Source organism: Odocoileus virginianus, chromosome 33, assembly GCF_023699985.2.
Source record: "Odocoileus virginianus isolate 20LAN1187 ecotype Illinois chromosome 33, Ovbor_1.2, whole genome shotgun sequence".
NCBI classification, from domain to species: domain Eukaryota; kingdom Metazoa; phylum Chordata; class Mammalia; order Artiodactyla; family Cervidae; genus Odocoileus; species Odocoileus virginianus.
Genome location: NC_069706.1, coordinates 36,456,158 through 36,481,474, shown reverse-complemented (window position 1 = coordinate 36,481,474; position 25,317 = coordinate 36,456,158). Strand labels below are relative to the sequence as shown.

At 47.4% G+C, this 25,317-nt stretch overlaps 1 protein-coding gene across 7 annotated transcripts; it reads left to right on the top strand.

Annotated features, from left to right (window-relative positions):
• Positions 1-297: 297 nt before the first annotated feature.
• LOC110141609 (radial spoke head 10 homolog B) lies at positions 298-25,028 on the top strand. 7 transcript variants are annotated; one of them, XM_070460422.1, is made up of 21 exons: positions 298-375; positions 1,800-2,152; positions 3,938-4,013; positions 6,081-6,149; positions 7,924-8,097; positions 8,305-8,390; positions 9,015-9,135; positions 10,359-10,535; positions 11,550-11,709; positions 12,341-12,462; positions 14,710-14,899; positions 16,492-16,606; positions 17,793-17,872; positions 17,973-18,121; positions 18,647-18,754; positions 19,883-20,026; positions 20,628-20,753; positions 22,138-22,231; positions 23,494-23,692; positions 24,552-24,583; positions 24,676-24,840. In XM_070460422.1, exons 2-20 carry the CDS (start codon positions 1,896-1,898, stop codon positions 24,574-24,576), a joined length of 2,472 nt encoding a protein of 823 aa, XP_070316523.1. In that variant the 5' UTR covers positions 298-375; positions 1,800-1,895; the 3' UTR covers positions 24,577-24,583; positions 24,676-24,840. The 7 variants fall into 7 exon arrangements, with proteins under 7 accessions (XP_070316523.1, XP_070316522.1, XP_070316518.1 ...); XM_070460421.1 differs by lacking the exon at positions 24,552-24,583 and having other exon boundaries at positions 23,587-23,692; positions 24,676-25,028; XM_070460417.1 differs by lacking the exon at positions 24,552-24,583 and having other exon boundaries at positions 24,676-25,028.
• Positions 25,029-25,317: the final 289 nt, after the last annotated feature.

Here is a 25,317-nt window from a genome sequence, read left to right as displayed (position 1 = left end):
TCCCTGGAGCTGCCAAAGGAGCCTGATCCATTTGGGCTTCTCCCGAAACTGGGAGAGGGTGAATCTGTGTTGCTTTAAGCCAGTAAGTTGGGGGTAACTTGTTTATGGCAGTAATGAAAAAGTAACACCTGAGTTCCTGAGTTAGTCTTGTGTTAAGGCATAGATAGAGCCTGAGAGAGGCCGCCGGGCAATTAGCTGAGGAGGGAAAACCCAGGTCAGTTGGGTTCCAGATTGCTACCTGCTCTGAAGGGCAAAACATGTGCCGCGGCCCCTTTAAGATCGGGGCAGGGCGGGGCCCGCGGTTGCCGGGAGACCGTTAGGGTCAGGACGCAGTGCTGCCTCCTTCCCGGCCGGATCCTTTGGGTCTCCACCAGAGTGAGTGCCTCCGGGGGTCCCGGGGTCCCAGGCGTGCGGCCCTGTCTGCGCCGCGGCTGGCTGGCGTGACGGCCAGGTCCGGCTCTTCCTCGGCCTCCGAGGACCCGAGCAGGTGCGCGGTGGGCGGGGAGGGCGGAGGAAGGCACAGGACCGAGCTGGTAGCCTGGGCCCAGAGAATGCGTGCCCCTCTCGAGCTAAGGAAAGTAAACGGTCCGTAATACAGCCTCAACTCAAGGAGAGCAGCCGATACACAAAAGTTGGTAAGAAACAGGCCACGAGAAAGGAAGTTTGCTTTATTAGTAGTTCAGACTTTGGTGATGGAGGAGCGGAAAGCCTGTAGTAAAGATGAGTTTAGAAGCCTCAGCGGCTTGCTTCGCTGACAGTCCTGAGGTGGGGTTGCAGGGCTGGAAAGACTGATGGGGTTTTGAAGGAAGAGGGGACCAGGACCGTGTTGGTGAGGGCAGAGCCTGGGGGGTGGGAGGGGAGTGAGCGGAAACCAGGCGGCCAGAGGGCGTGGGGGTGGCCACTGCCCCCATCAGGCACAGGAACAGGGGTCTTGCCTTGCCGTTCTGGACTCACCTCTGCCTCCTGGTTGATGTACTGGGATGTCTTCAGTGGGGCCAGTTTTGGGGGGCCACGAATACTATGGTTTTGGAGCCCCACCCCTCAGCTCCGGGTCCTTGGGCAAATGATTAACACAAGGTTTCTTGTCTGACATAGGAGGCCTCAATCTACTGTCATGCTGTCCCAGGGAGTACGTTAGGTAGCCGATGGCTTCAAGTTTGAAAATAGGAAAGTGACAGAATAGTTGATTTTGTGCATCATCTCATTTAATCCTTATAAGCAGACAAGTTACTGTTATTCCTGTTTGACATCTGAAGCAGGACAGTTGGGAACGGGACAATGCAGAAGCCTGGGTTCAGCTCCTGAGCACTTTGCCAGGGGGACATACAGAGATGGGCTCTTACAGTGTGAACTGGTGGTAGGTAAGATTTTAGAGGTTAGGTTGATATGTTTTCCCACAAAGGGTTGCCCTTCTTACTGGAACACTATTTGGAAAGAAATGATAGATGGTGGTTCCAATTTAAAAAATCTTAGGACAATGCAATATTGAAATTGTATTTTATAACCTGGTGATACTTGATTCTTGTAATTAATTTTTCAGGCTGTAGGAAGAGAATGATAATGACATCGGGGTTGTAAAACTAAAATTGTAGTGACTTTCTTGGTCCAGTGACGAGGACTCTGTGCTCCCAATGCCAGGGGCTCAGGTTCCATCCCTGGTTGGGGAAATGGATCCCATATGCCACAACTAAGACCTGACTCAGCCAAATACATAAATATAAATAATTTTTTAAAAAGACTAAAATTGTAGCTATGAGTGAAACCCTCAAGTATTCAGAGACCTAATTTTTATTTTTCAGATAAAACTCCCCAACGCCTTGAAACGCACAGCTTTCAACTGAAGGAGTCATTGGATACTTATCTAAATAAAGTGAACCTTAGGTCTTCTAAAGGCCATGGTGAAAGAAAAGAAAAAAGCGGATAAAAAGGGGGACAAGTCTGCCCGTTCTCCCTCGTCTCCCTCTGATTATCCAGAGTTTGCCAAACAAGATGGCAACGCCGCAAGGCAAGACGCGTCTCCGAGTGCCGCGCCGCCCCTGGACGTGCAGCTCAAGGACCCGAGAGTCAAGAGAGAGGTCGAAAGCAACAGTCTGCCGAATGAAGATACCACCCAGTATGAAGAGCCCATTCTGACCAAACTCATAGTAGAAAGGTGATTTTTCCTTTCTTTTAAATATTTATTAATTTACTTGTTTGGCTGTGTGGGATTTTTGTTGCAGCATGTGAGATCTTAGTTGTGCCAAGTGGGGTCTAGTTCCCTGACTAGGGGCTGAACCCAGGGACCCTGCACTGGGAGCCTGTATGGAGTCTTAGCTACTGGACTACCAGGGGAGTTTTGACTTGTCTTTTTTCTTGAAAGGTGATTTAATGAGCTGCCTCTTCCACATTCCCTTGTCTCCGACTTCCATGCTGTCTGTTCTTTGTCTGTGGATGATCTTTTATTATAGCTTTACTTCCATCTCCCTAGATGACTGCAAACATCTATGCCTTTAGCACCGTTTTGTCTCCGCAAGTTCTTGGTTCAAGTTTTTAATGCCCTACTAGACATCGTCCACTGGACCTGCATCCCAAAGCAAAGACTGCAGGACTTGAAATACCACAATCAATCAGGACTTGAGTCTTAGCTCTAGGATGTCAGCCCCATCGCTGATCCTTTCTGAGCCTCAGGTTCTTAATGGGGGGAGATAAATGAGAATATGAACCTTAGAAGGTTTCTCTGGATGCTGCTGTTTCTCTCCCAGCTGGGGGTTCATCCCTTTGTCCCTGTTTCTCTTAGGGCATCACCATTTCCCTACATCCAGGCCTGAAGTCGTGGAACTAATCTCCTCATCATAGGTTTTCTGATATTTACTCGTCTCTGGATTCTTGGAATATGCCCACTGTGGTCATGGCTGTCACAGGTCCATTTGTTTTCCACCTCACTCGCCTCAGAGCCTGGAGGTGAGCAAGGTGATAATAACATCACACGTTATCAGTTTGGAACTAAAAATCTGGGCACTGTTCTTGGCACCTCCCTTGCCCAAAGCCAGCATGTCAGCAAGCCCAATTGGTTCTACATCCAGAATATATCTTTAAAAAAAAAAAAGTTTTAAAATTATCATGGTGATATATACATATTTTAAATCCTTTTACATGTAAATCAGAGGCATTAACTACACTCTCCATGTTATGCAGCCATCCCCACTGTCCTCCAGAATGTTTTCACACCCCAGATGGAAAACTGTCCGGAATATTCCAAACGCTTTCATCTCTCTCCTCGCCCACTGCTCCCTCCTGGCAGCTCACTCTCCCCTCCAGTCTGTTCTCTGAAGCAGCCAGAGTGATCTTTTTAAGATGGAAATCTGGTCCTGTCCAACCCAGTTCTGAAAACCCTCTCATGCTTCCTTCTAGAGCTTTGTACTTGACGGCGAGTCTTTCTCTCAGCCCGCATGCCTGCCCGCCCAGCTTCTGCCTCCCCTGGTCTCCCTCCTGTCACTCCGTCCACAGTGTGGTCCAGCCATGCAGCCGAACTTGAGTCGGCAGGCTCTTTCCTGCCTCAGCGCCCTTGAACCTGCAGTTCCCTCCTCCCAGGGACCCTCTTCTCAAGGGTCTTTGTTACCAGGTAACCTCCTCCTCATTCAGGGTCACATTCCCCGATCATTTCTTTGACAACAATGGAATGTGATCTGGAATTATCTTCTTCATTTGTTTCCTTTTTATTGTCTGTCTCGCCTCTTTGAACCATAAACTTCTGAGGGCAGGAACTTGTTCACAGCCCAAGCCCCAGAACTTAGAAAGGGGCAGGCACACAGTGGTCCTGGGGCCGTGGGGGTGATACTTGTTGAGGGAATGTGAGATATCATTTGCACGTCTTCACTGATATTCCTTTTGTATTTTAACCCCCAGTCACTGGGGTTTCCTCACATGATTCACTGCCTTGAGCTTTATTTCACTGCAGCTATGAAGGAGAAAAAGTCCGTGGACTGTATGAGGGAGAAGGGTTTGCCATCTTCCAAGGAGGCTGTACCTACCAGGTGAGATACACGTTTTGGGACTGGGCAAGGCAGACAGTGTGGGGTGATCATCTTAGATTTGTGTCTTCGGAAACATCTTCTGATTCCAATTCCAGAAGGAATTGGAAATACTTAATGCTGATTTTATTGTGAACTCCAAGTACATATTTTAAGGCAAAAACATGACTCAGTACAATTGAAATAATCGTTTTAGATTTTTTTTCCTGATTTTTATTTATTGTACAAACAACATTAAGGTCACTAAAGTAAATAACAAAGAGTAAAATTAAAATACCAACATCCTTTTGCCATAAATTTTTTCTCTTTTCTGTGTCCCTTTTATTTCCTGAATGGATGAATCAGTATTTTCACATGGGCGTATTGATTTTGTAGATAACAGCTTGAATCTTTTTTTTACTTAGAACTACATTGCTATATTGATGTATGCTTTTCATAAGTTAAAAGTTTGTGGTAAAATGTATATTAAATTTGCCATTTAAGAAAAAAGGCTTACTATTTTTTAGTGTAAATTTCAGTAATGTCGGGCTTCCCTGATAGCTCAGTTGGGAAAGAATCTGCTTGCAATGCAGGAGACCCTGGTTCCATTCCTGGGTCAGGAAGATCCGCTGGAGAAGGGATCGGCTGTCCACTCCAGTATTCTTCCCTGCTGGCTCAGCTGGTAAAGAATCCGTTTGCAATGCAGGAGACCTGGGTTCGATCCCTGGGTTGGGAAGATCCCCTAGAGAAGGGAACGGTGACCCACTCCAGTATTCTGGCCTGGAGAAGTCCAAGAGGGGTTACAAAGAGTCGACACGACTGAGTGACTTTCACTTCCGTAATGTTAAGTCTGTTCACATTCTTGTGCAGCCATCGTCTCCAGAACTTTTTCATCCTCCCAAACTGAATCTCTATCCCCACTGAACACTAACTCCCCATTCCCTCTTCCATAATTATTATTTTAATTATAGCATAGTTGCTCTGATTTAACATTCAGAGCTATGCCACAATTGTTAGATACTTTGGGGGTATTTTGGGGGTTTTTTTTGGTGCGTGTTTATCCATGAGGCTACAGTGGAGGTATTCATTCATTCATTGAGATTATCTAAGAGATATGGGCTTATTATAGGAAAACAGATTTTTTTGTAGTTGAGGTCAAACAGCATGGGTTTCAATACCGATCTTTCCCCTTAACATGTTTATTGTCCTGTGTAGTAAAAACTCTTAAAAATGCCATTTATGGGAATTCCCTGCCCATCTAGTGCTTAGGACTCCACAATTTCACTGCTGAGGGACCAGGTTCAGCCCCTGCTTGAGGAACTAGGATCCCATGAGCCAGGGAGTGAAGCCAAAAAAAAAAATCTATTTATTATGGTTGAATAGTATTCATTAAAATGTCCCATCTGGCCTTTGGGATACATACTTAGGATTTCCAATAAGAGAAAACAAAATGTGACACTGACAGATGTCATCATTTTTGATATCCAGATGATGGTTTTAATCAGTTCCATCTAGTCTAGATGGAGCTTCCCAGGTAGTTCAGTGGTTAAGAATCTACCTGCCAATGCAGGAAACACAAGAGACTTGGGTTTGATCCCAGGGTTGGGAAGATCCCCTGGAGAAGGAAATGGCAAACCACTCCAGTATTCTTGCCTGGAAAATTCCATGAGCAGAGGAGCCTGGCGGATTACAGTCCATGGGGTTGCAAAGAGTTGGACATGACTGAGCGACCGAGGACATCTGGTCTAAATACGTTTCAAAAAAACCTTCAAAGTTTGAAATTCAAAGCCCAGAGCATATGAGTTCTTTTGAGTGGTAGTTTTCCAACGCTTAGTTAGGAGAGTAAGGCTGAATTCAGAGTTCAGTTTAACAGCTGCTTAGCACCGCCTCGTGTCAGTTTTAGGGACCTGGGTTTTTCTGGACTCCTCAGGTCCTTTTTAGAACCAGATGGACACCAGTGCAGTGCCAGCTCCCAGCTGAATGCTGGAGCAGCATTTTGTGGAACACGGTTCTCTCTTAAGAGCTGAACCCCTGGGTAGCAGTTGTATGAAATCAAGATTGGGCCTAAGGCTTTGTCGTTGTGTTTTGAAGGGCATGTTCTCCGAAGGACTCATGCACGGACAGGGGACTTACATCTGGGCTGATGGATTGAAATATGAGGTAAAGCGTATAATATGTTGCAGTTCTAAACTAACTATGCAACTTAACAGTCAGGTTCCCACAGGTCCCCAGCTAGTATCAGGGTCTTCCCTGGGTGGTCCAGTGGTTAGGAATCTGCACTTCCACTGAAGGGGACCTGGGTTCGATCCCTTGTTGGGGAACTAAGATCTGGCCTGCTGCATGATGCAGCCAAAAGAAAAAAAAAAAGCTAGTTTCATAAAAATTGCTCAGCACATGGGTTAAAAAAAATCCACAGACCCAAAGAATGGAGGTGATAAGTAAGTCGTTACTCTAGGGGCCCCTCTGTAATCTGTTACCAGTTTCCAGTTTGTATATTCTAGAGATATCCTTCAGCCTCTCCCACCTTTTTATAAACAGAGGTACTTTATTTACTTACTTATTTTATTTATTTATTTGGCTGTACCGGGTCTTAGTTGCGGCCTTTGAGATCTAGTTCCCTGACCAGGGATCAAAACTGGGCCCCCTGCATTCAAAACTCAGAGTCTTAGCTATTAGGCCACCAGGGAAGTCCCAGAGATAGTTCATTATACCCTCTCTTCTGCCCCCTTATTTTTCTAGAGATCAAATCACATCCATTGACTGAGATCAATCAATTTTTACTGGCTACTTATGTTCCTTGATATGGGTTTCACTTATCCCATCTTGCTGGACTAGGGGAATATGTATTTTTAGACCAGTGTCTGCACAGTGTGGGTGGGCCTGAAACGCTGCTCTGGAAATCACAGTTACAGAGCTGCTAACGCCATGGTGTTTATAAGTCGTAATGAAAGTATTTAAAAAGGAGGACATAATGCACATATTCAAATAGCCAGGTGAGGGAAACAGGCACATCTGGGCCAGGTGGGCAGCTGAGTGGAGTGGGCAGTGGGAGACGGGGCTGGGCAGAGAGAGGGGAGGGCATCCCCCTTCACCATCACGGAGGGAAGAGAACACCGGAGGTCCAGGGTGGCCAGAGGATTGGGTGCCAACTGCCATTTCAGGCCAGGCTTTCTCAGGAAACCCGTCTCTCCCCCAAACTCTGCTGCCTGGCCTGGCCTCTGGTTCATTTATCATCTCCGGAAGGTCAGGTGGGGCTGATTCCTATAGATGTTGCCCCCTCCAACACACACACACCAGCCCAGTCAGGAGGGTTTACGGGCAGCATTCCTGCTCTCCCAGATGCATCCTCAGGAAGGTCCCTGGCCTCCTGAGACGTCTGATGGGATCTCACCTCCAGAAGCTCACGTTCCTGGAGAAGAACCCAAAGCCTCTGGACTGAGGTGTGCAGGACCTCGGGCTATGCACCCATCTGGGGCCCCGACCACAGGGGATTATCTAGAAGGTGCTCCCAGGACAGGCAGTCGGTTGACGCGACTGCAGAGTGTTAGGGTTTCCACCGGCCATCACTGAGCCTGGCTAATGGTCAACATCTCCTGGGAACCAGTGAATTAGCCTCCGTTGAGGCGGGTTGCAGAGTCCCGAGTGGCCAAGGCCAGGCTCGGGAGGTGCCCCTGCACTGTGTCCCCTGCTGTCTTCCTGGAGCTCTGTCGGCACACAGCCTTCCCGGTCGTTCACTCCACCTGGGTTTCTGCTCGGTGCTGGGACCCGGTAAGGGAGGCTGGGCTGTGTGAGGACAGGAGGAGGGGGCTGGGCGCTCGGGGGGTACTCAGCTGTTGCCTTGGGAGGAGAGGCGGGCGTGGTCTCTGTGTCTCGAGCGACCCACAAGGTGAGGGATCTCCCCACTGGCTTCTTTCTGATGGCCATGTTGCCACAGGGCGACTTTGTGAAGAACATCCCCATGAACCACGGCGTCTTCACGTGGCCAGATGGCAGCACCTATGAAGGAGAAGTGGTCAACGGCAAGAGGCACGGATTCGGCATGTTCAAGTGCAGCACGCAGCCCGTGTCCTACATCGGCCACTGGTGCCACGGCAAGAGGCATGGAAAGGTGGGCGAGGCAGCCACGCACTTGACCACATCCCCAGCCACAGACCAAGAAGCATGACCCGAATTTGATGCCTTACCGAAGATGTCGTAAGGATGACATCTTCCACATCCTTTAGATGCTCTAAAAGCATATGTTTTTATCTTTACCTTTTTAAAAAACCAGTTTTATGAGGTTTGATTTTTTTTTTAATGGTATTCCTTGTTCTAGGGCTCCATTTATTATAATCAAGAAGGCACATCTTGGTATGAAGGAGACTGGATACACAACATCAGAAAGGGCTGGGGGATAAGATGGTAGGTATCTGCGGCCTCCCACTCTCCCCTGCCCCGCCGTGTTTCGGGTGCTAACGAAAAGCATTTGTGGGCCCAGATAGCTTTTCCCCCAGGCTCTTTAAAGATAAGGTGCGGAACCTACAGAGAATACATGTGCTGTATAAACAGGGTGGAATATTTAGATGCAGCTGATGGAGGTAAATGTTCTAAGGATTAAAATATCTGAGGGCAAAAAGATAAAATATCTGGGGTCAAAATGTTAACCAATATTTTGATTTTAATTATTTTAATTAAACATTTTAATTTTAATATTAACCAAAATATTAACCATAATAGTATAGGGAATTGTTTTTAAAAGATTAAAAAAAAAGCCCTATTCTTATCCACTTTGTCAGATAATTAAATGATCAAAAGGTTTTATACAGTGATCTATCCTCCCCCCACCCACCCTCCACAACCCCCACCCCTGGGAGAATTGCTTTTGCAAACCTCGTGCCTGTCCACTGAATTAAAATATAGGGAAGATTGTACTGGCACAAGGGTTGGATTTCTTCAAAGGTGTTTAGGGAGAAAGTTTAAGATAAAGTCCTCAAAGGCAAATGAACATGAGCTGACTGGTTTTAATCGTTTGGTTTGTGGTCCTAGTTACAAGTCCGGGAACATATACGAGGGTCAGTGGGAGAACAACACGCGCCACGGGGAAGGTAGGATGAGGTGGCTGTCGACTAACGAGGAGTACACCGGCCAGTGGGAGCACGGGGTCCAGGTACCAGCTGGTCTAGCAGACCACGCCCAGAGGCGGGGCTTCCCTGGCGGCTCGGCGGTGAGGGATCCGCCCGCAGTGCAGGAGGCGTGAGTTCCATCCCTGGGCCAGGAAGACGATCTGGAGAAGGAAATGGCAACCGACTCCAGTACTCTTGCCTAGGAATTCCCGTGGACAGAGGAGCCCGGCGGGCTGCAGTCCATGGGGTCGCAAAGAGCCAAGCGCAGCTGCGCGACCACAGTAGCTGCCGCCCAGCGGCGGACGCTCTGCTGAATCTCAGCCCGTGAACTGCTAGTTGGGTGTTGTGTGGCAATCTGAAATTCAGGCAGTATTAAATTTAGAAACTCCTGTGACGATTACTCAACGAAATCAGCTTTTAAAAGTTTTTCAGTTTTCTTTTCCTTCTTCTCTTTTTTTGGCCGTGCCACATGGCATATGGGGTCTTAGTTCACTGAGCAGGGATTGAACCCATACTCCCGGCAGTGGAAGTGCAGAGTCTTAACCACTGGCCTGCCAGGGAAGTCCCTAAATCTGCATTTTTAAAAGAAAATCACTGAAGTATAGTTGATTGACAGCTTTGTGTTAATTTTTGCTGGATAGCATGGTGATTTAGTTATCTCTGTATATATATTCTTTTCCATTGTGGTTTATCACTGATTACCGAATATAGTTCCCTGTGCCCTACAGTGGGAAGTTATTGTCTTTTCATTCCACATGTAACAGTTTGCGTCTGCTAATCCCAAACTCCCCCTCTTTCCCTGCCTTACTCCCTCTTCCCCTTGGCAACCACAGGTCAGTTCTGTGAATCTGTTTTGTAGATACAGTCATTTGTGTTGTATTTTAGATTGCACATATGATCTGTATCCTACAATATTTGTCTTCTTCTTTCTGACTTCAGCCCAGGTCCTGTCGTCTCTACGTCCGTCCATGTTGCTGCAATGACATTATTATTCCATTCTGTCTGTGGTTAAATCAGCCTTTTAGAAAGTGCTGTTTTGTTAGCATTTCGTTTTCTCTAAAGGTCTCGAGCACCAGTTAGGTTCTTTGACTGGTAAATTCATCAGTCCCATGACTCCTGTGAGGACTGAGTCTGTGTGACCCCAACATCCATGCTTTTCACCCCTTCAAATGAGTCCCTGTATTTGATTCATACCTTATTTAAATAAATTCAGGTAAAAAGAGGAAATGTTTTAAGTATTTCTCATGGATATTTGCCTTCTTTTCAGAACGGCTTTGGCACACACACATGGTTTCTAAAGAGAATCCCCTACTCCCAGTATCCTTTGAGAAATGAATATGTAGGAGACTTTGTGAACGGATACCGCCATGGCCATGGAAAGTTCTACTATGCCAGCGGGGCCACGTACGAGGGAGAATGGGTCTCCAATAAAAAACACGGCATAGTAAGTACAGGCCCGTGAAGGTTACATCTTAAAGATTGTGTAAAGGCATGACGTTCTCTACCTAGTAAACAATATTAGCCATTTTGCATAGGCTAACTTACTGATTTGTTAAGATGATTGTGTGTATGTGTGTGTGTGTGTGTGTGTGTTAGATGCTCAGTCATGTCCAACTCTTTGTAATCCCATGGACCGTAGGCTACCAGGCTCCTCTGTCCATGGAATTCTCCAGGCAAGAATACTGGAGCGGGTAGCCATTCCTTTCTCCAGGGGCTCTTCCCAACCCAGGGATTGAACCTGGGTCTTCTGCATTGCAGGCAGATCCTTTACCATCTGCTCCACCAGAGTAATTTCTAACGTATTGTCAATTTCCTGCATATTTAGAGTTTATTTAATTAGTCTGTGGTGTGTGTGTGTGTTAGGGTGGTTTTGGTTGCAAGTAACAGGAAATCTAGCTTGAATCTCTCTTCCATCCGTCCATGTCTCTCCCACCATGTCAGCTTCATTATGAAGCTGCTCCTCTCTCATGCCTGCGAGATGGCTGCTGTGGTTCCGGGCTTCTCGCCTACACACCCCACTAAGTAGAAGGAGAGAAGAAACTCCTTTCGCAGAAATTTTCCACACATGTCTTTAACTTTACTGAACTGGATTGGGTCATTTGCCCACCTCTGAGTCAGACCAACTATTGGCCTGGGTTCAACAAATATCAGATAAGTCCCCATTCTGTGATAGGCCCCTCTGCTGGTCACTATTTAATAAGCCACAGTCTGTGACCTCGGGGTGCTCAGGGTTATGGAGAGGTGGTGGGGGAGATACAGAGAGAGGAGTGGAGAAGGGGAGTTGGGAGAGAGGATCTACATGGTGACTTGAGACTCTATGAGCCCGACTGCATGTGAACTAAGTGCAGATCTTAACAAATGAAAGCCTCCGAACTGTTGAAAAATATTGACGTAAATTTACCAATGGTTTTCTAAAAATCTTTCACTAAGCTGCAAAAAGCTGTCTTTCTCTCTGCAGGGCCGACTAACCTTCAAGAATGGGCGTGTGTATGATGGCCCATTTTCCAAGGATCACATAGCGGAGTTTCCGAATCTGGAAGGGGAAGTAATGAGCTACCTGGACTCGACTTCAGAATGTGCCCTCGGGAGCCAGTGGTGCAAGCCCTCCATCAGTGCCGGTAGGGAGTGTCCACTTGCCCAGCTGGAGGCAAGTTGATGTGTAATGTTGCATCAAACTTAAAGCATTCATTGCTCACTCGTGTCTGACTCTTAGTGAACCCATGGGCTATAGCCTGCCAGGGTCCTCTGTTCATGGAATTCTCCAGGCCAGAATACTGGAGTGGGTTGCCATTCCCTTCTCCAGGGGATCTTCCCGAACCAGGGTTTGAACCTTGATCTCTTGCATTGCAGGCAGATTTTTTATCACTGATACCAAAAAATGTACCTAATATTTCAGAAGAAAACACAAGTTTCCTGTGAGCAACTGCTGTCTTAAAATATATATATATATATATATTTTAAAGATTTACTTATTTGGTTGTGAGGGGTCTTAGTTACAGGTGCAGAATCTTTTGTTAAATTGGGACATATGGGATTTAACTCCCTGACCAGGGGTCAAACCCCAGCCCCCTGCATTGGGAGTGCAGAGTCTTAGCCGCTGGACTACCAGGGAAGTCCCCACAACTGCCTTCTTGTGGGTTTTTGAATACTCTTGTGTACACTTTTGCATAAAATCATTTTGACATAACATTTGAAACATTTTAATGTTGCTTTTCACAACTATCCCCTGTATTTGCCTTCATTTGCTAGAAATCATGAGAAAGCTTGATGGCAATGAAAGTAATTCCCTGTTAGGCTCGAGCCTCGAGCTGGATCTCAGTTTATTGCTGAAAATGTATCCTGAGAGAGACCAGTCAGAAGAAAAGAAGCAGGTAAAAATCTTGTTTGTTAAAAAAAAACCAAAAAAACCCTTGTTTGTTAGAAATATATATATATATTTTGGGGGTTTAAATCTTAGCAGACTCTCCCAAGTCTTGGGAAGACACTGTTGATGACTGCTGTTCTGTATCAAGTATCTTTTATACACCTGGGAGTCACTTGGCTTAAATATCCTCTCGTTTAATTTCCCAGGATCCCGTGTGAGTGAGCCGGCTTCCTGAGAAAAAGGAAGTTCGGATGGAAGGACCCAGTGAGTTACCCAGAGCTTCCCCGGTGGCTCAGATGGTAAAGAATCTGCCTGCAATGCAGCAGACCTGGGTTCCATCCCAGGGCTGGGAAGACCCCCTACAGATGGATAGTGGCAACCTGCTCCGGCATTCTTGCCTGGAGAATCCTGTGGACCGAGGAGCCTGGTGGGCTACAGTCCACAGAGTCACAAAGAGCCAGACACAACTGAGCGACTGACACTTTCACTTTTTCCCAAGGGTCAGTCAACCCCTCTGCCCCCCTGGCTTGGTCTGAAGGCCAAGGCTGTGGTCACCTCTCTCTGGAGGACATTCGTTCTGCTGTGTGTTTTCATAGGCTGCTGGGATTCAAAAGAACTTCAGACCCTTAGAAATTATTCACAATGTCAAAATACTTAGAGAAAAAATTATGTGTAGCTGGATGTTGTTTTGTGAGCATGTGTCTAATCCCAACCAGCTGTTTATACCTGAGGACTGTGGACCATGAAGTCTAGCCCACTCTTCAATTCTCCAGGGCTCAGGTCAGGCACCCGCCCTCCAGGCAGCTCTGTCCTTGAATCCATCTCTTGTCCCTCCCTAGCTCTGTTCTGTAAGGAGACTTCCTTACTGTATATGTGTCTTGTGATCTCGACTAGATTTTAAGCTTCCTGAAGAAAATTCCATGTCCTTCTCTGGAGCAGTGTTTTCAATAGGGCCAACTCCACTTGTTTATCCAATTGAATTGAATTTTCAAAGGCAGGAGTTGATGCTGAGAGTGACACATGCCTGATGGAGCCGCCCAGCTGGGACTTCCCTGTCTCCATAGGGACCCCAAATTCCATTCTTCACATTTTCTGATTTTTTTTTTTTTTTTAATTTCGGAGGGTGACGCATGGGACACAAGATTTGGGGAAACAGGACACTGTGTAGGCTGCAGTTTTGTGGGTCTGAGGAGTCTGGGGAAAATGATAGATGGTGAATGGGGACAGAGTGGGTGGTGAGTAAAGCAGTGAATGTGACTGTCGCCTATTTCAGGCTTTCAGTGCTACGTGGGATGTTAATTGTATGTTTTTCTGTCTGCTGTTTGTCAGGTTAAGGAGTTCCTTTCTATTCCTAATTTGCTGAGGGTATTTATCATGAAAGGGTATTAAAAATTTTTGCCAAATGCATAGGTATGATTATGTGGTAGGATGAATTACACTGAGTTTTCACATGTCGAACCAGCCTAGCCATCGCAGGATAAATCCCACTTGGTGCTGATGTATTATTCTTTTTACATATTGCTACCTTCAGTTTGCTAATTTAAAAAAGTCTTTATATTTTTGGCCATGTGGCTTGCAGGATCTTGGTTCCCCAACCAGGGATCGAACCCCTGTCCTTGGCAGTGGAGTATGGAGTCCTAACCACTGGACCACTAGGGAAGTCCCTGGCTTGCTGTTATTTTGATGAGGATTTATGTGCCTGTGTCCATGAGGGATATTGATGTGTCTCTGTGTGTCTCTGTGTGTCTGTGTATGCACTCAGTTGCTCAGTTGTATCCGACTCTTTGCGACCCCATGGACTGTAGCCCGCCAGGCTCCTCTGTCCATGGGATTCTCCAGGCAAAAATACTGGAGTGGGTTGCCATTTCCTCCTGCAGGGGCATCTTTCTGACCCAGGGATCGAACCCACGTCTCTTGCATTGGCAGGCAGATCCTTTACCACTGGGCCATTGATCTGTAGACAAGAGACTTTTGTTGCGGCCATGGAGATGGGGTGCAACAGGGTAGAATGGGACAGAGCAGCAGGGAAGTAATTCCACTGTCAAGATAACAGCATGTCTTCCCATTCTCACTCAGAAATTGCATTGTATTGACTTTGAAATGGTTAGGGAGACTCTAACAGTCCCTGAGTTCTTATAGTGGTAAGAGCTGAATGCTACTGCGTGTGTGACCTCGTTTAATTTAGAAAGCAAGTTTTCTTTTACCTTTGTTCTTATCGGGTCAGTTGGAGATTTGAGTGGTTTTCTCATTTCAGGTAGAATATGCTATCTTAAGAAACATTACGGAATTAAAAAGAATCTACAACTTTTATAGCAGCCTGGGCTGTGACCGTTCCCTGGATAATACCTTTCTGATGACAAAACTTCACTTCTGGAGGTTTCTCAAAGACTGCAAGTTCCATCACCATAACATAACCCTTGCTGATATGGACAGGGTGCTCGGTGGTGAGTATTCCAGGTCCTTCCCATCTGGTCTAAAGGGTCGTATAACATCTCAGCACCCTGAAACCAGTGAGGAAATGTTTTGGGAGCGAGGAAGACACATGTCTGGAGAGGTGTTCCAGAAAGCAACATGTGGGCTTATTCCCAACGTACTTAAAATGCAACCAAAGAGAGAATCATCTAGTGAACTAACAGCAGTAGTCAAAGACCATCCATAGCAGGGTCAGCAAAGTGGGTCCATGAGCAAAATCCAGCCCACTGTGTGTTCTTGTAAATAAAGTTTTATTGGAAAATAGCCATGTTCACTTGTTGATGTCTTGTCTGTGACTGCTCTTGCCCTGTAAAACCGGACCTGATTGGTTATGGCACAGACTCTCTGGCCCAGAAAGCCTACAACATTTACTATCTGCCTCTTTACAGAGTATGCTACCTACACAGGTAGCATATAGGACATACAAACATGTCAGTACCCACCAATCCCCAGACTGTTTTCTTGAAAACCCATCAAGCCTCAGTGACTCATAATTAATTATCTCTGTGACAGAGTCTGCTGTCCTATACAGTGTATGCTACCTCTGGTCTATAGTTTTTATAAAAACAACAAAAAACCCCACCAAATTGTCAGGTCAGAAGTAGAGAAGATCAGGGAGGGCTTGGGATAGCCTAGAAAAGGCTTTAGGTAATTTTATGTTGGGCTTGATTTCAGGTTAAAAACTTCATGCAGTAAAATGAGCAGTTTTGAAGGTTTTACTCCCTACAGCTGAGTTGTGGGAGGCAGGTTCGAAGGTCTCACATTACCTACTTGATAGTGGCTCAGGTGGTCAGGAATCTCCCTGCAATGCGGGAGACCCGGGTGTGATCCCTGGGCTGGGAAGGTCCCCTGGAGGAGGAAATGGCAACCCACTCAAGTAGTCCTGCCTGGGAAATGCCACAGACAGAGGCGCCTACAGGGCTACAGTCCATGGGGTCACACAGAGTCGGACACGTTTGAGCGACTAATGCATGTACGCCAAGCAGATCTGTGGGCGGCGTTTACCAACGGCATTTGCTCACTTGGTGGTGTTTGTGTGTGTAGCAGCTATTTACTGCAAATTTTAGTTTTTGAAACATACTTCAAACCCGTTAAAAATTAGCAGCGTTAATCAGACCGTGACTCAAACCACTCTGACAAATAGGACAAGGTATCTTGTAAGGTTCTTGTAAAGTAACAGATAGAGATCTTTCATGCGGAACTTAATTTTTAGGTGAATGCCTATATGCTGTTCAGAGTGTTTTCTTGGGAAAAAAGTACTCTGTGGTATTCAGTTCTTTGAATTGTGTACTGGGAGCAAATAAGAGAGATGTTTCTAGAAAATACCAGTCTGCTTAGTCGCTCAGTCACATCTGACCCTTTGCGACCCTTTGGATTGCAGCCTACCAGGCTCCTCTGTCCAAGGGATTCTCCAGGCAAGAATACTGCAGCGGGTTGCCGTTCTCCTCCTCCAGGGGATCTTCCTGACTCAGGGATTGAATCCACATCTCCTGTGTCTCCTGCACGGGCAGATGGATTCTTTACCCTCTCAGCCGTCACATCCTCTCCAATTTTCTTATTTTAGCCAATAACGACATACCAGTGGAAGAAATTCACTCTCCATTTACAACATTACTTTTGAGGACATTTTTGAATTACCTCCTGCAGCTGGCTTACCACATTCATCACAAAGAATACCAGTAAGTTCTCCTTCTGGGTCCCCATGATAGGATGAGGGCTGATTGAACTGTCATGATTGTCATAATATTGTTCTTTTTTCTTTGATATTCATGATTATTTTTCATACTCTTGAAGGATTAGAAACAGAAGTTGCTTACAAACATTAGCCACCCTGACTATCAGAAGCAGAATTGAAAATTTTGAAAATCCTTCTGATGTGGGTCACGTTTCAATTGTGTGAATAGTCCTCAAGTTTTTTGCTCAGAAATAGTCACCACCAACTCTTCCTGAGAATTTCCTGTCTTTCTCAGAGCAAATTTGATAACTGTATCATTTTTTTTTAACTTTGAAATAATTGTGGACTTTCAAGAGTGTGGCCAAGTTAACACAGAGAATTGGTTTATACTCTGCATCCTGCTTCCCCAAATGATTATGTCTTAGAGAACCATGGTGCACTTCTTAAAATGAAGGAATTAGCGTCGCTACCGCTTGGTTAACTACATTTCAGAGTTTATTAGGACTTGCTGAGTTTTTGCCTTTTCTGTTCCAAGACCGAATGCAGGATCCCACCTTGTGTTTTGCCGTCATACCTGCTTTATTGTTGCTGTTCAGTCACCAAGCCATGTCCAGCTCTTTGTGACCCCATGGACTGCAGCACGCCAGGCTTCCCTGTCCTCCACTATGTCCCGGAGTTTGCTCAGATTCATGTCCATTGAGTCAGTGATGCCGTCTGACCATCTCATCCTCCGCCGCCCCCTTCTCCTTGTCTTCAGTCTTTCCCGGGATGAGGGTGTTTTCCGTTGACTTGGCTGTTTAGTCTCTACAACCGTGATAGATTTGTTTTCGTCTTTTATGACCTTGATACTTTGGAAGAATATCGATCGGTCATTCTGTGAAATATCCCTCGATTTTGCTTTGCTGATGTTTTTCTGTCATCACCCTGAGGTTATGGGTTTGGGGGAAGAATACCGTCATATCAGGGGTACATGACATCAATCTGTCTCATCACTGGCGATGCTACCTGTGATCACGTGACCAAGCGCTGTCAGCCAGGTTTCTCTAGTGCAGACTTACTGCTTGCCGCTTCCTGTGCTCCGTCTACTTGTTAGAGAAGCCAGTTTCGAGGTCTGCCTGGCCCTCCAGGAGCGGGGGATGAAGTTCCATCTCCTGGAGGGAGGAGTGATGATGGTTTCTTTTTAACCGCAGAGACCGAAGCCCATTGCTCTTTCTGTGTTTTAAAAAACTGATGAATGAGAACATTCGCCCCAATGCCTGCCGTGTAAAAGGTAAATACAGAACCCATAGGATTATACGGATCCTAACTGTTTCCAGCATCGAGTTCTGTAATCATCTTTTTGAGTGCCGGTGTTCCCACTCCGTCTTCAGGCCATTTATTCTGTGAGGCCCAGCGGACCCTCTATTCAATGACTTACGTGGACAAGTGCTGGGAGATCTACACAGCGCACTGCAGACCAAACGCGGCCCCTCCCCATGAGCTCACCATGAACATGAGACACTTCCTCTGGATGTTGAGGGTAACCACTCACGGTGGATCGTGGCTTTCTGTTTGTAGCCATTTTTTATTTTAATTTAGGAAAGGCAAAATAGTCTAGCTGTGATGTGCAAGGAACAAGTGAGTGGTGTACCTGGGCTGTCCACCCACAGGTAGGACTGTGGCATGCTGAGGCTGATGGGAAACTCTGTGGACGAGCCGCACCCGTCCAGGGTTGGGTTTCATTGTGGTGTAAGCTAGCCGGGATACCGCCCCAGCTCCCCCCTCATGCCCCCTCAGCCCACTGTCCATAGACCTCTTCTCCTGGATGTTCGGGTTTCCAAGGGAGGAGTTCTCCTAACTCCTCATGATTGGGGGACATGAACCCGGCTTTCCGAGTTCTTAGGATAGAGTCTGGAGGGAAGGGTCAGTGTGGTGGGAGGGCCCTGCCTACATGCATTTCCCCCTCCTTCTTTTCAGCAGGACTATGACATTTTAAAAAGTACATGTATATATAGCTGTTTGTAGTTAGCAGCCATTATGGTTTGATTGGCTGTTTCTCTTACAGAGCTTTAAGATGATAAATAAAGAATTGACAGCAACCAAGTTTGTGGAGGTCATAGCAGAGGATAATCCTTCCATGTATGATGGAATCGACAGTAACTTTGAACTTGAGGTTTGTAAAGAGGTGTCATGAACGGCCCAGATACAACTCAGGCTGTTTGTTCTGCCTTGGGTACCAACCACCAAGATTCTGTCTCTAGCACGGCCATCTCTCTGAGTCCATGTCTGACTACCTGGTCACACCCACCAGACTCCTGCCTCCGAACATTTGTACTCGCTACACCCCTTCCCCCACTTTCTTTTTTTTTGGCTTATATAAGCCATTTCTTGCCTGTAGTTCTGAAGGCTAGCATCAGAAAGGTGCTGGATGACCTGGTTCCTGCTGTGGGCTGTGGCGAAGGGTCGGCTCCCGGACCCTCTCCTTGGCCCGTCATGGTCGTCTTCTCTCCGTGTGCCTGTCTCGGGGCTGCAGTCTCCCGAGACACTGAACTGGGGCCCACCCTAGCGGCCTCAGTTTAGCTTGATTATCTATAGTAAATCTCAGGATACTGGAGCTTAGGACTCCCAACTTCTTTTCCAAGAAGGCACAGTTCAAACCACAACAGTCTTCCTTTCCCAATCTACCCCTCACCAACTCATGTGCTTCCTCTGTGCAGAATACGGTCACCCCGTCCAGTGCCTCTTAGCCATTCCAATGTCAGCTGTCACTGGTGCCACTTTTCTTGTTGTTCAGGAAGAGGAAATACTTCTTATAGTGACAGTCCTCAGTGAGTGAATATACAGTAACACGTTCCCATCAAATAGAAAAGTGACTTAGAGACCTAAGGCGAGAACATGCATCTTCATAGATCTCTTAAAGGCACATGTTCCCATCAAATAGAAAAGTGACTTAGAGACCTAAGGCGAGAACATGCATCCACATAGATCTCTTAAAGGCACATGTTCCCATCAAATAGAAAAGTGACTTAGAGACCTAAGGCGAGAACATGCATCCGCATAGATCTCTTAAAGGCACATGTTCCCATCAAATAGAAAAGTGACTTAGAGACCTAAGGCGAGAACATGCATCCGCATAGATCTCTTAAAGGCTGTAGTTTTTGCTGCAAACTGCTGTGCTCCGTGGCACCTGAGTGTTGAAAAGGTGGCGTTTCCTGGAGGATAGAGACAAACACCCAGAAGAGCCGCTGGCCCACCTCGAGTTGTGCGAGGATTGACCCCTTTATATTTTCTTTTATTTCAGCTGGTTTTCCTGGAATTCTTTGAAGCTCTATTAAGCTTCGCCCTCATCTCTGTTCCTGAGCCAGCAACTAAATTCTGTTCAGATTTCCCAAACGATGACCTCTCTGTTAACAAAGCTGGAAGCACTTACCCAGTGACAGCTCAGGTAACAGATAACATCTTAGAATTGACAGAGTAAGGAAGGGCTTTATTCTGGAATGGCCAAACCGTCATCGGAACTCTCTTGGGAGTTTTGTAACCCTTCAGGAAAGAACTAGTGAAGTCTTAAAGTATTTATTAAAAAAAAATCATTTATTTATTTGGCTGTTGCAGCATGTGGGATCTAGTTCCCCAGTCAGGGATCGAACCCAGGTCTCCTATATTGGGAGCTCAGAGTCTTAGCCCCTGGACCACGGGGGAAGGTCCCTTAACATTATTTATTTTGTGAGTTAGGGGAAATGTATTTCCTGGTCTTGACCCAGGAAGCAGACTCCTAGCCACACTAGAGGAGCTCTGTCTCAAGCATCAGATTGCCTCCTGACTCCCTCGGGGGCAGGGAGCATTGGCTGGACCAGGAGGCTCACAGCGTCTGGGGCGATGGGGACATTCACTGTCCCAGGTGATGGGTTCGCAGGTACAGACACACCCATACTTATCATCACGGTGCGCCTTCGGTGTCCTTTATGGGGAGTCAGTTAACTGCATTAAAGGCCTGTGCGTCTCCTTGGAAACCAGAAGCCCTCTTTTTTGTGTCTGTCATTGGTCAGAACACCCAGAACAGGAGTCCAAGTGCACTAACAAGCCAGGAGTCCGACATTCAATTCAGCAGCACCAAGTCATCTTCGAGCAAGCTGGGAGTCCTGCTGGACATGAGTAAGATAAGGAAGTCAGAGGTGTGTATTGACAGGCAAGCGGGAAGACAGCCAAGGCTGCGGTATCCGCGGTGGGCACGCACTGGCTTGTGCGGTGAGGTTGCCTCTGGGGCCAGGGATCGGGCAGGAGTGGGAAGCCTGTCCTCTCGTGGGCTTCCCCTTCTGGGGAAGAGAGGGGAGTGATGACACCGGGACAGGAAGAGGGGACGCCCGCGGGGTGCTTAGCCGGTGCCACGCACTTGTCAGGGTCCTGCTCCTTCAAGGCGCAGACGCCCTGTAGATGCTGCCATCAGCTCCAGGAGGGAGCTAAGGCGCAGAGAGGCAGCAGCTCGCCCCGTGTCACAGAGCTGCTAGGCAGTGGAGCTGGGGCGTGTCCGCTGCAGGGTGCATGCCCTGCATGCATGTCCGCTGCAGGGTGCAGTGCTCCGCTGCATCCCACTCGGAGGGATCGGGAGTGAGGGGAAGCGGGGCGGCGGAGGAGGCTGAGTGACAGGGCGGGCGGAAGGGAGGGTCTTGGGGGGAAGCTAGCCCTGAGGTCAGAGGCGGGAGTCCTGCGTGGAGGCCCTGAGGCGGGAGTGCATCTGGGCGGCTGGGCCGGAAGGGTGGAAGCATGTGCAGCCACGTCGGGGCGACCCAGGAAGATGCACCGAGGGAGGCAGCGCCCGGCCAGGGGCAGCCGGCCGGAGAGAGACGGAGGCCCGCGAGCAGGGCGGTCGGTCGGCTCACGGCGGCCGAGCTGATGATAAACCCGTGAGGAGGCGCTTGGGATTATCTGCTGGTGTCTTTTGAGTGCTGTGGAATTTGAGAGGGAAAGAGAAGGCAGGGAGGATTCTAAGATTTTTTTGGCCTGAAGAACTGAAAGGATAGAGCTGCCGTTTATCGTGAAGGGGAGGACCAGGGTTCGAAGGGGAGAGGAGTTTCGGGGGAAACCTAAGGCGCTGGGTTTGGACACATGCTAATGTAAGGTGCCCGAGGAGATATCCTAGTGGTGACAGCAATGGGCCGCTGGAGACAGTCTGGGGTTCCAGGCGAGATCTGCTGGAGGCAGAGATGTGAGTGTATAGAGCGTGCGCGAGGTAACTACCGCCACCGAGAGATGGTTAGTAAACATCCTTCCAACAGACCCAGGGTAGAGTGTCTAATCTTTGGTTTCTTGGGGGAGGAGCCTTCCAGTGGATACAGCAGCTCTGTTCTTCATTTCCTTAATAGGACAAATATTCAGGTTAAAAAGTCAAATTTTCTGCAGGTTAAAAACAGTCAATTAGCATAAAGATATCAGCCTCATGAATACTTATCTAATGATTTTTAGCATAGAAAATTAGTTTTAGTCCATAATGATGAGGAAGTCATATTTTGCTTTATGATCTCTTTTCTGAATTTAATTTTTTTTTTTAATACGTAAAAGCCCAAAATCAGGAAATCTCTAAGTGACGGAAGAACTTCCAAAGTGAATTTTAAATCTGCAGGAAAAGGGCTGAGCTTCCTTTTATCTCAAAATGGTGAGTATTTTGATTCTAGAACCTTGGTACTAGCAAGTGGTTGCTTATAAATGACATCATGGTTATAAAAAGGTACAGCCGTGTCATCACCACGGGGCGCACACACGGGGAGCTGGCCTCGGGGTGGCGGTAGGTGTGGGTGAGACGCCTGGAGCACCGGGGGCGCCTGTGGGCCACCTGCTGCCCGCGACTCGCTCTCTCCACGGATTTGCCTTTTCTGGACACCTCATTTAAATGGAATTGTACGTCTGTTAGGCCTGCCTCCTTCACTCACAGTTGTCTGGGGATCCATTCACGTGGTAGCGCGTGTTAGTGTTCCGTTCCTTTGTATGTCTGAGCATCAATAGTCCATCGTGTGGCTCTGCCACATTTCTGTCTGCTTGTCAGCTGACGGACACTCGGCCGGCTTCCAGTCTGGGCTGTCATAAAGAATGCCGCTGTGAGCACTGGTGTGCCCGTCTTTGTGGCTGTGTTTTCGTGTCTGTTTGCCCGTGTAAACTCTGGCACTGGCATCAAGGCTCTCCCCATGTCGTCCACTCTGGGCCCTTCACAGCGGCTCCTGGGGTGGAGGCTGGTCTGGTCACAGAGCCCCACATTTCCACAGGACCTGTGCCCACCCTCCTCTCCCATCCCCGCCGTCAAAGAGCACAGGAGCCCAAGCTGTAGACACAGTCAAAAACCAAATGCTGTCCTGACAGATCCCCAGTCTTACTGATACTACAGAACGATCCAAAGCATTATCCTCCTGGAATCAACTATTTTAAACACATTCCAGAGTGGGTGTCTGCTGCCTTAGTAGACGTGACGCTATATTCCTTACCAAGTCAGTAATTTTACCTACCTTCTTACTCAATTCGGAGTTAAAGTCCTTTAAAGTTTTTTTTCTTAAAACTTAAAACCAAGAAGTTTTTTTTTCCTTCCTCTGAAAACATGGGAATATTGTAAGTTTTCTAAGATTTTCATTTTAGAAAACCAAAATAGTTAAGCCATTTTAGAAAAAAATATAGGTACCCAGAGACCTGAAGGAATTGTTGACCATCAGAGCTGCGGTGAGCTGATGCCAACCTTGTTCTGGGGGGTCCCGGAAGCACTTTGCAGTTCCCTTAATGCCCACAAGCCCACGAGGAGCATGGCGTCACCCTTATGGGGGGACGAGGACACTCAGCCCACCACAGGTCGTGACAGAACGGGGAACAGGGAGGCACACTCCAACGTTACTGCAAGACTGTATCAATGCTCATTTCAGTCAGCCTTTCTTACAGGGAAAAAAGAAAAATCCAAGCATGAACAGAAGGAAAAATTCAACACATGGATCAGTAATATGTACGTCTTTTTTGTGAACACTCTCTTCCAAGCACATAAACATGAAGAAACCGTCAAGGAGAAAGTAAAGGAAAACAGGCTATATAACGAAGCAATGGCCCTTCAGAAGAAGATGGAAAACGAGGAGCTGGAAGCAAGGTAACTTGGCAAAAACCGCTTGACTCCCTCCCTCCCTACCTCCCGGGTTCTTGGTCATCTTCCTTCCTGTCCTCTGTGGCCACCCTGAGCTTCAGGACCACTTTCATTAAAAGGCTAGGATGTCAGGGACCTTCCTGGTGGTCTAGTGGCTAAGACTTCTTGCTCCCAACGCAGGGGGCCTGGGTTCGATCCTTGGTCATGGAACTCGATCCCACGTGCCACAACAAGGACCTGGTGCAACCAAATAAATACACACACACACACACACACACGAGTCTACAACTTCCAAAGAGCGGCATGCCCTCGTGTGGGGCTGGGAACCCATGGCCGCCTGTTCTGTCCTGGCTAAGGTGGCGATGACGCCCTTGTCCCCAGGCATCCACAGGGACACAGCATTACGTAGATCCAGACCGCCCCGGTTCAAATCCCATCCCTTCCACTTATTACAGCTGGGTGACCTTGGGCAAGGTCTGTCCCCGTGTGCCCATTTCTGCCCCTGTGGAGGTGGAGGTGGCCCCTTGTAGGGCTGCTATGAGGATTGAGGGAGCACGTGTTTCTGAAACGTTGAGAACAGTGACTGGGGTGCAGTGAGCGTGCAGTCATGGCCACACTGTCCAGGCTCAGCTCCACACCCAGGTCAGTCTTGAGTGTGGATGCCCGTCCTCTGTGAAAGGCATCACGAGCCCGCTGGCCTGTGAAGGACAGCGTTAGACTTAAGAACGAACAGCCACACACCGCAGGACTTTAAAAAGGCTGCTTACTAGCTAAGTTGCTCCAGAGACAAGTACTTCACAAGTCACCTAAGATGTGTGCAAAGTCTGAACTGATGAGATGTCGATGGTGTGACTTTCTATTTCAGGCAAAGTGATGACACACACTGCTGAGATCCAGGTATGGACTACTTTACACCACACAACAGCATAAAACTGGTTTTGAAATTTCAAAGAAAAAAAAGATACTTTCTTGTGTTTGTTTCTTGTTAGGCTAAACAGCTTGAGAGAGGAAGAGGCCACAAGACAAGACTATGAGGTGGACATCACCGTGATCAAGGAACCGGTGGACGCCCCCTCCTCGAATTTCACACTAAGCCCCCCAAAAGAGGACACAGTGGTGTCCAGCAAGTCCATGACAAGCAAGAAAAAGAAAAAGTAGACGTCACTGTCTTTGTAAACGAGCCACAGAACAGGCAGGTGTGAAAGGAGGACGCCTTGTCTGAGTGTTTCTTGAGAAACTGGGGTTTGGGCCCGCTGGGTTGAGGGTTTCTTATGTGATTGGGTCACCGGAACGCCTGTTTTAACAGCTGAGCTGAATGAAAATACACACATGGGGTACTGAATGAGCGTGTATTCATTATGGTTTTTTTTTTTAAAATATATAGCACTGGTGATTAAAGTTAGAATCTGATAAAACCTACTAGAAGCAGTGGGGAGCAGATGAAGCCCTTCCCACGTTTCTTCAGCCACCCTCTCCCGAGCCCGGCACACCTCCTCTGCCCTTGTCCTTCTCCACCTCCTCCCACAGCATAGCAACGCTGTGCGGACAGGAGGCTGAACCACAAGGGTGAAGAGCCAGCTGCACAGTCGGAGGTTAACCGAAGACCCGAGGTCTCTGTTAGGAAAGTGTTA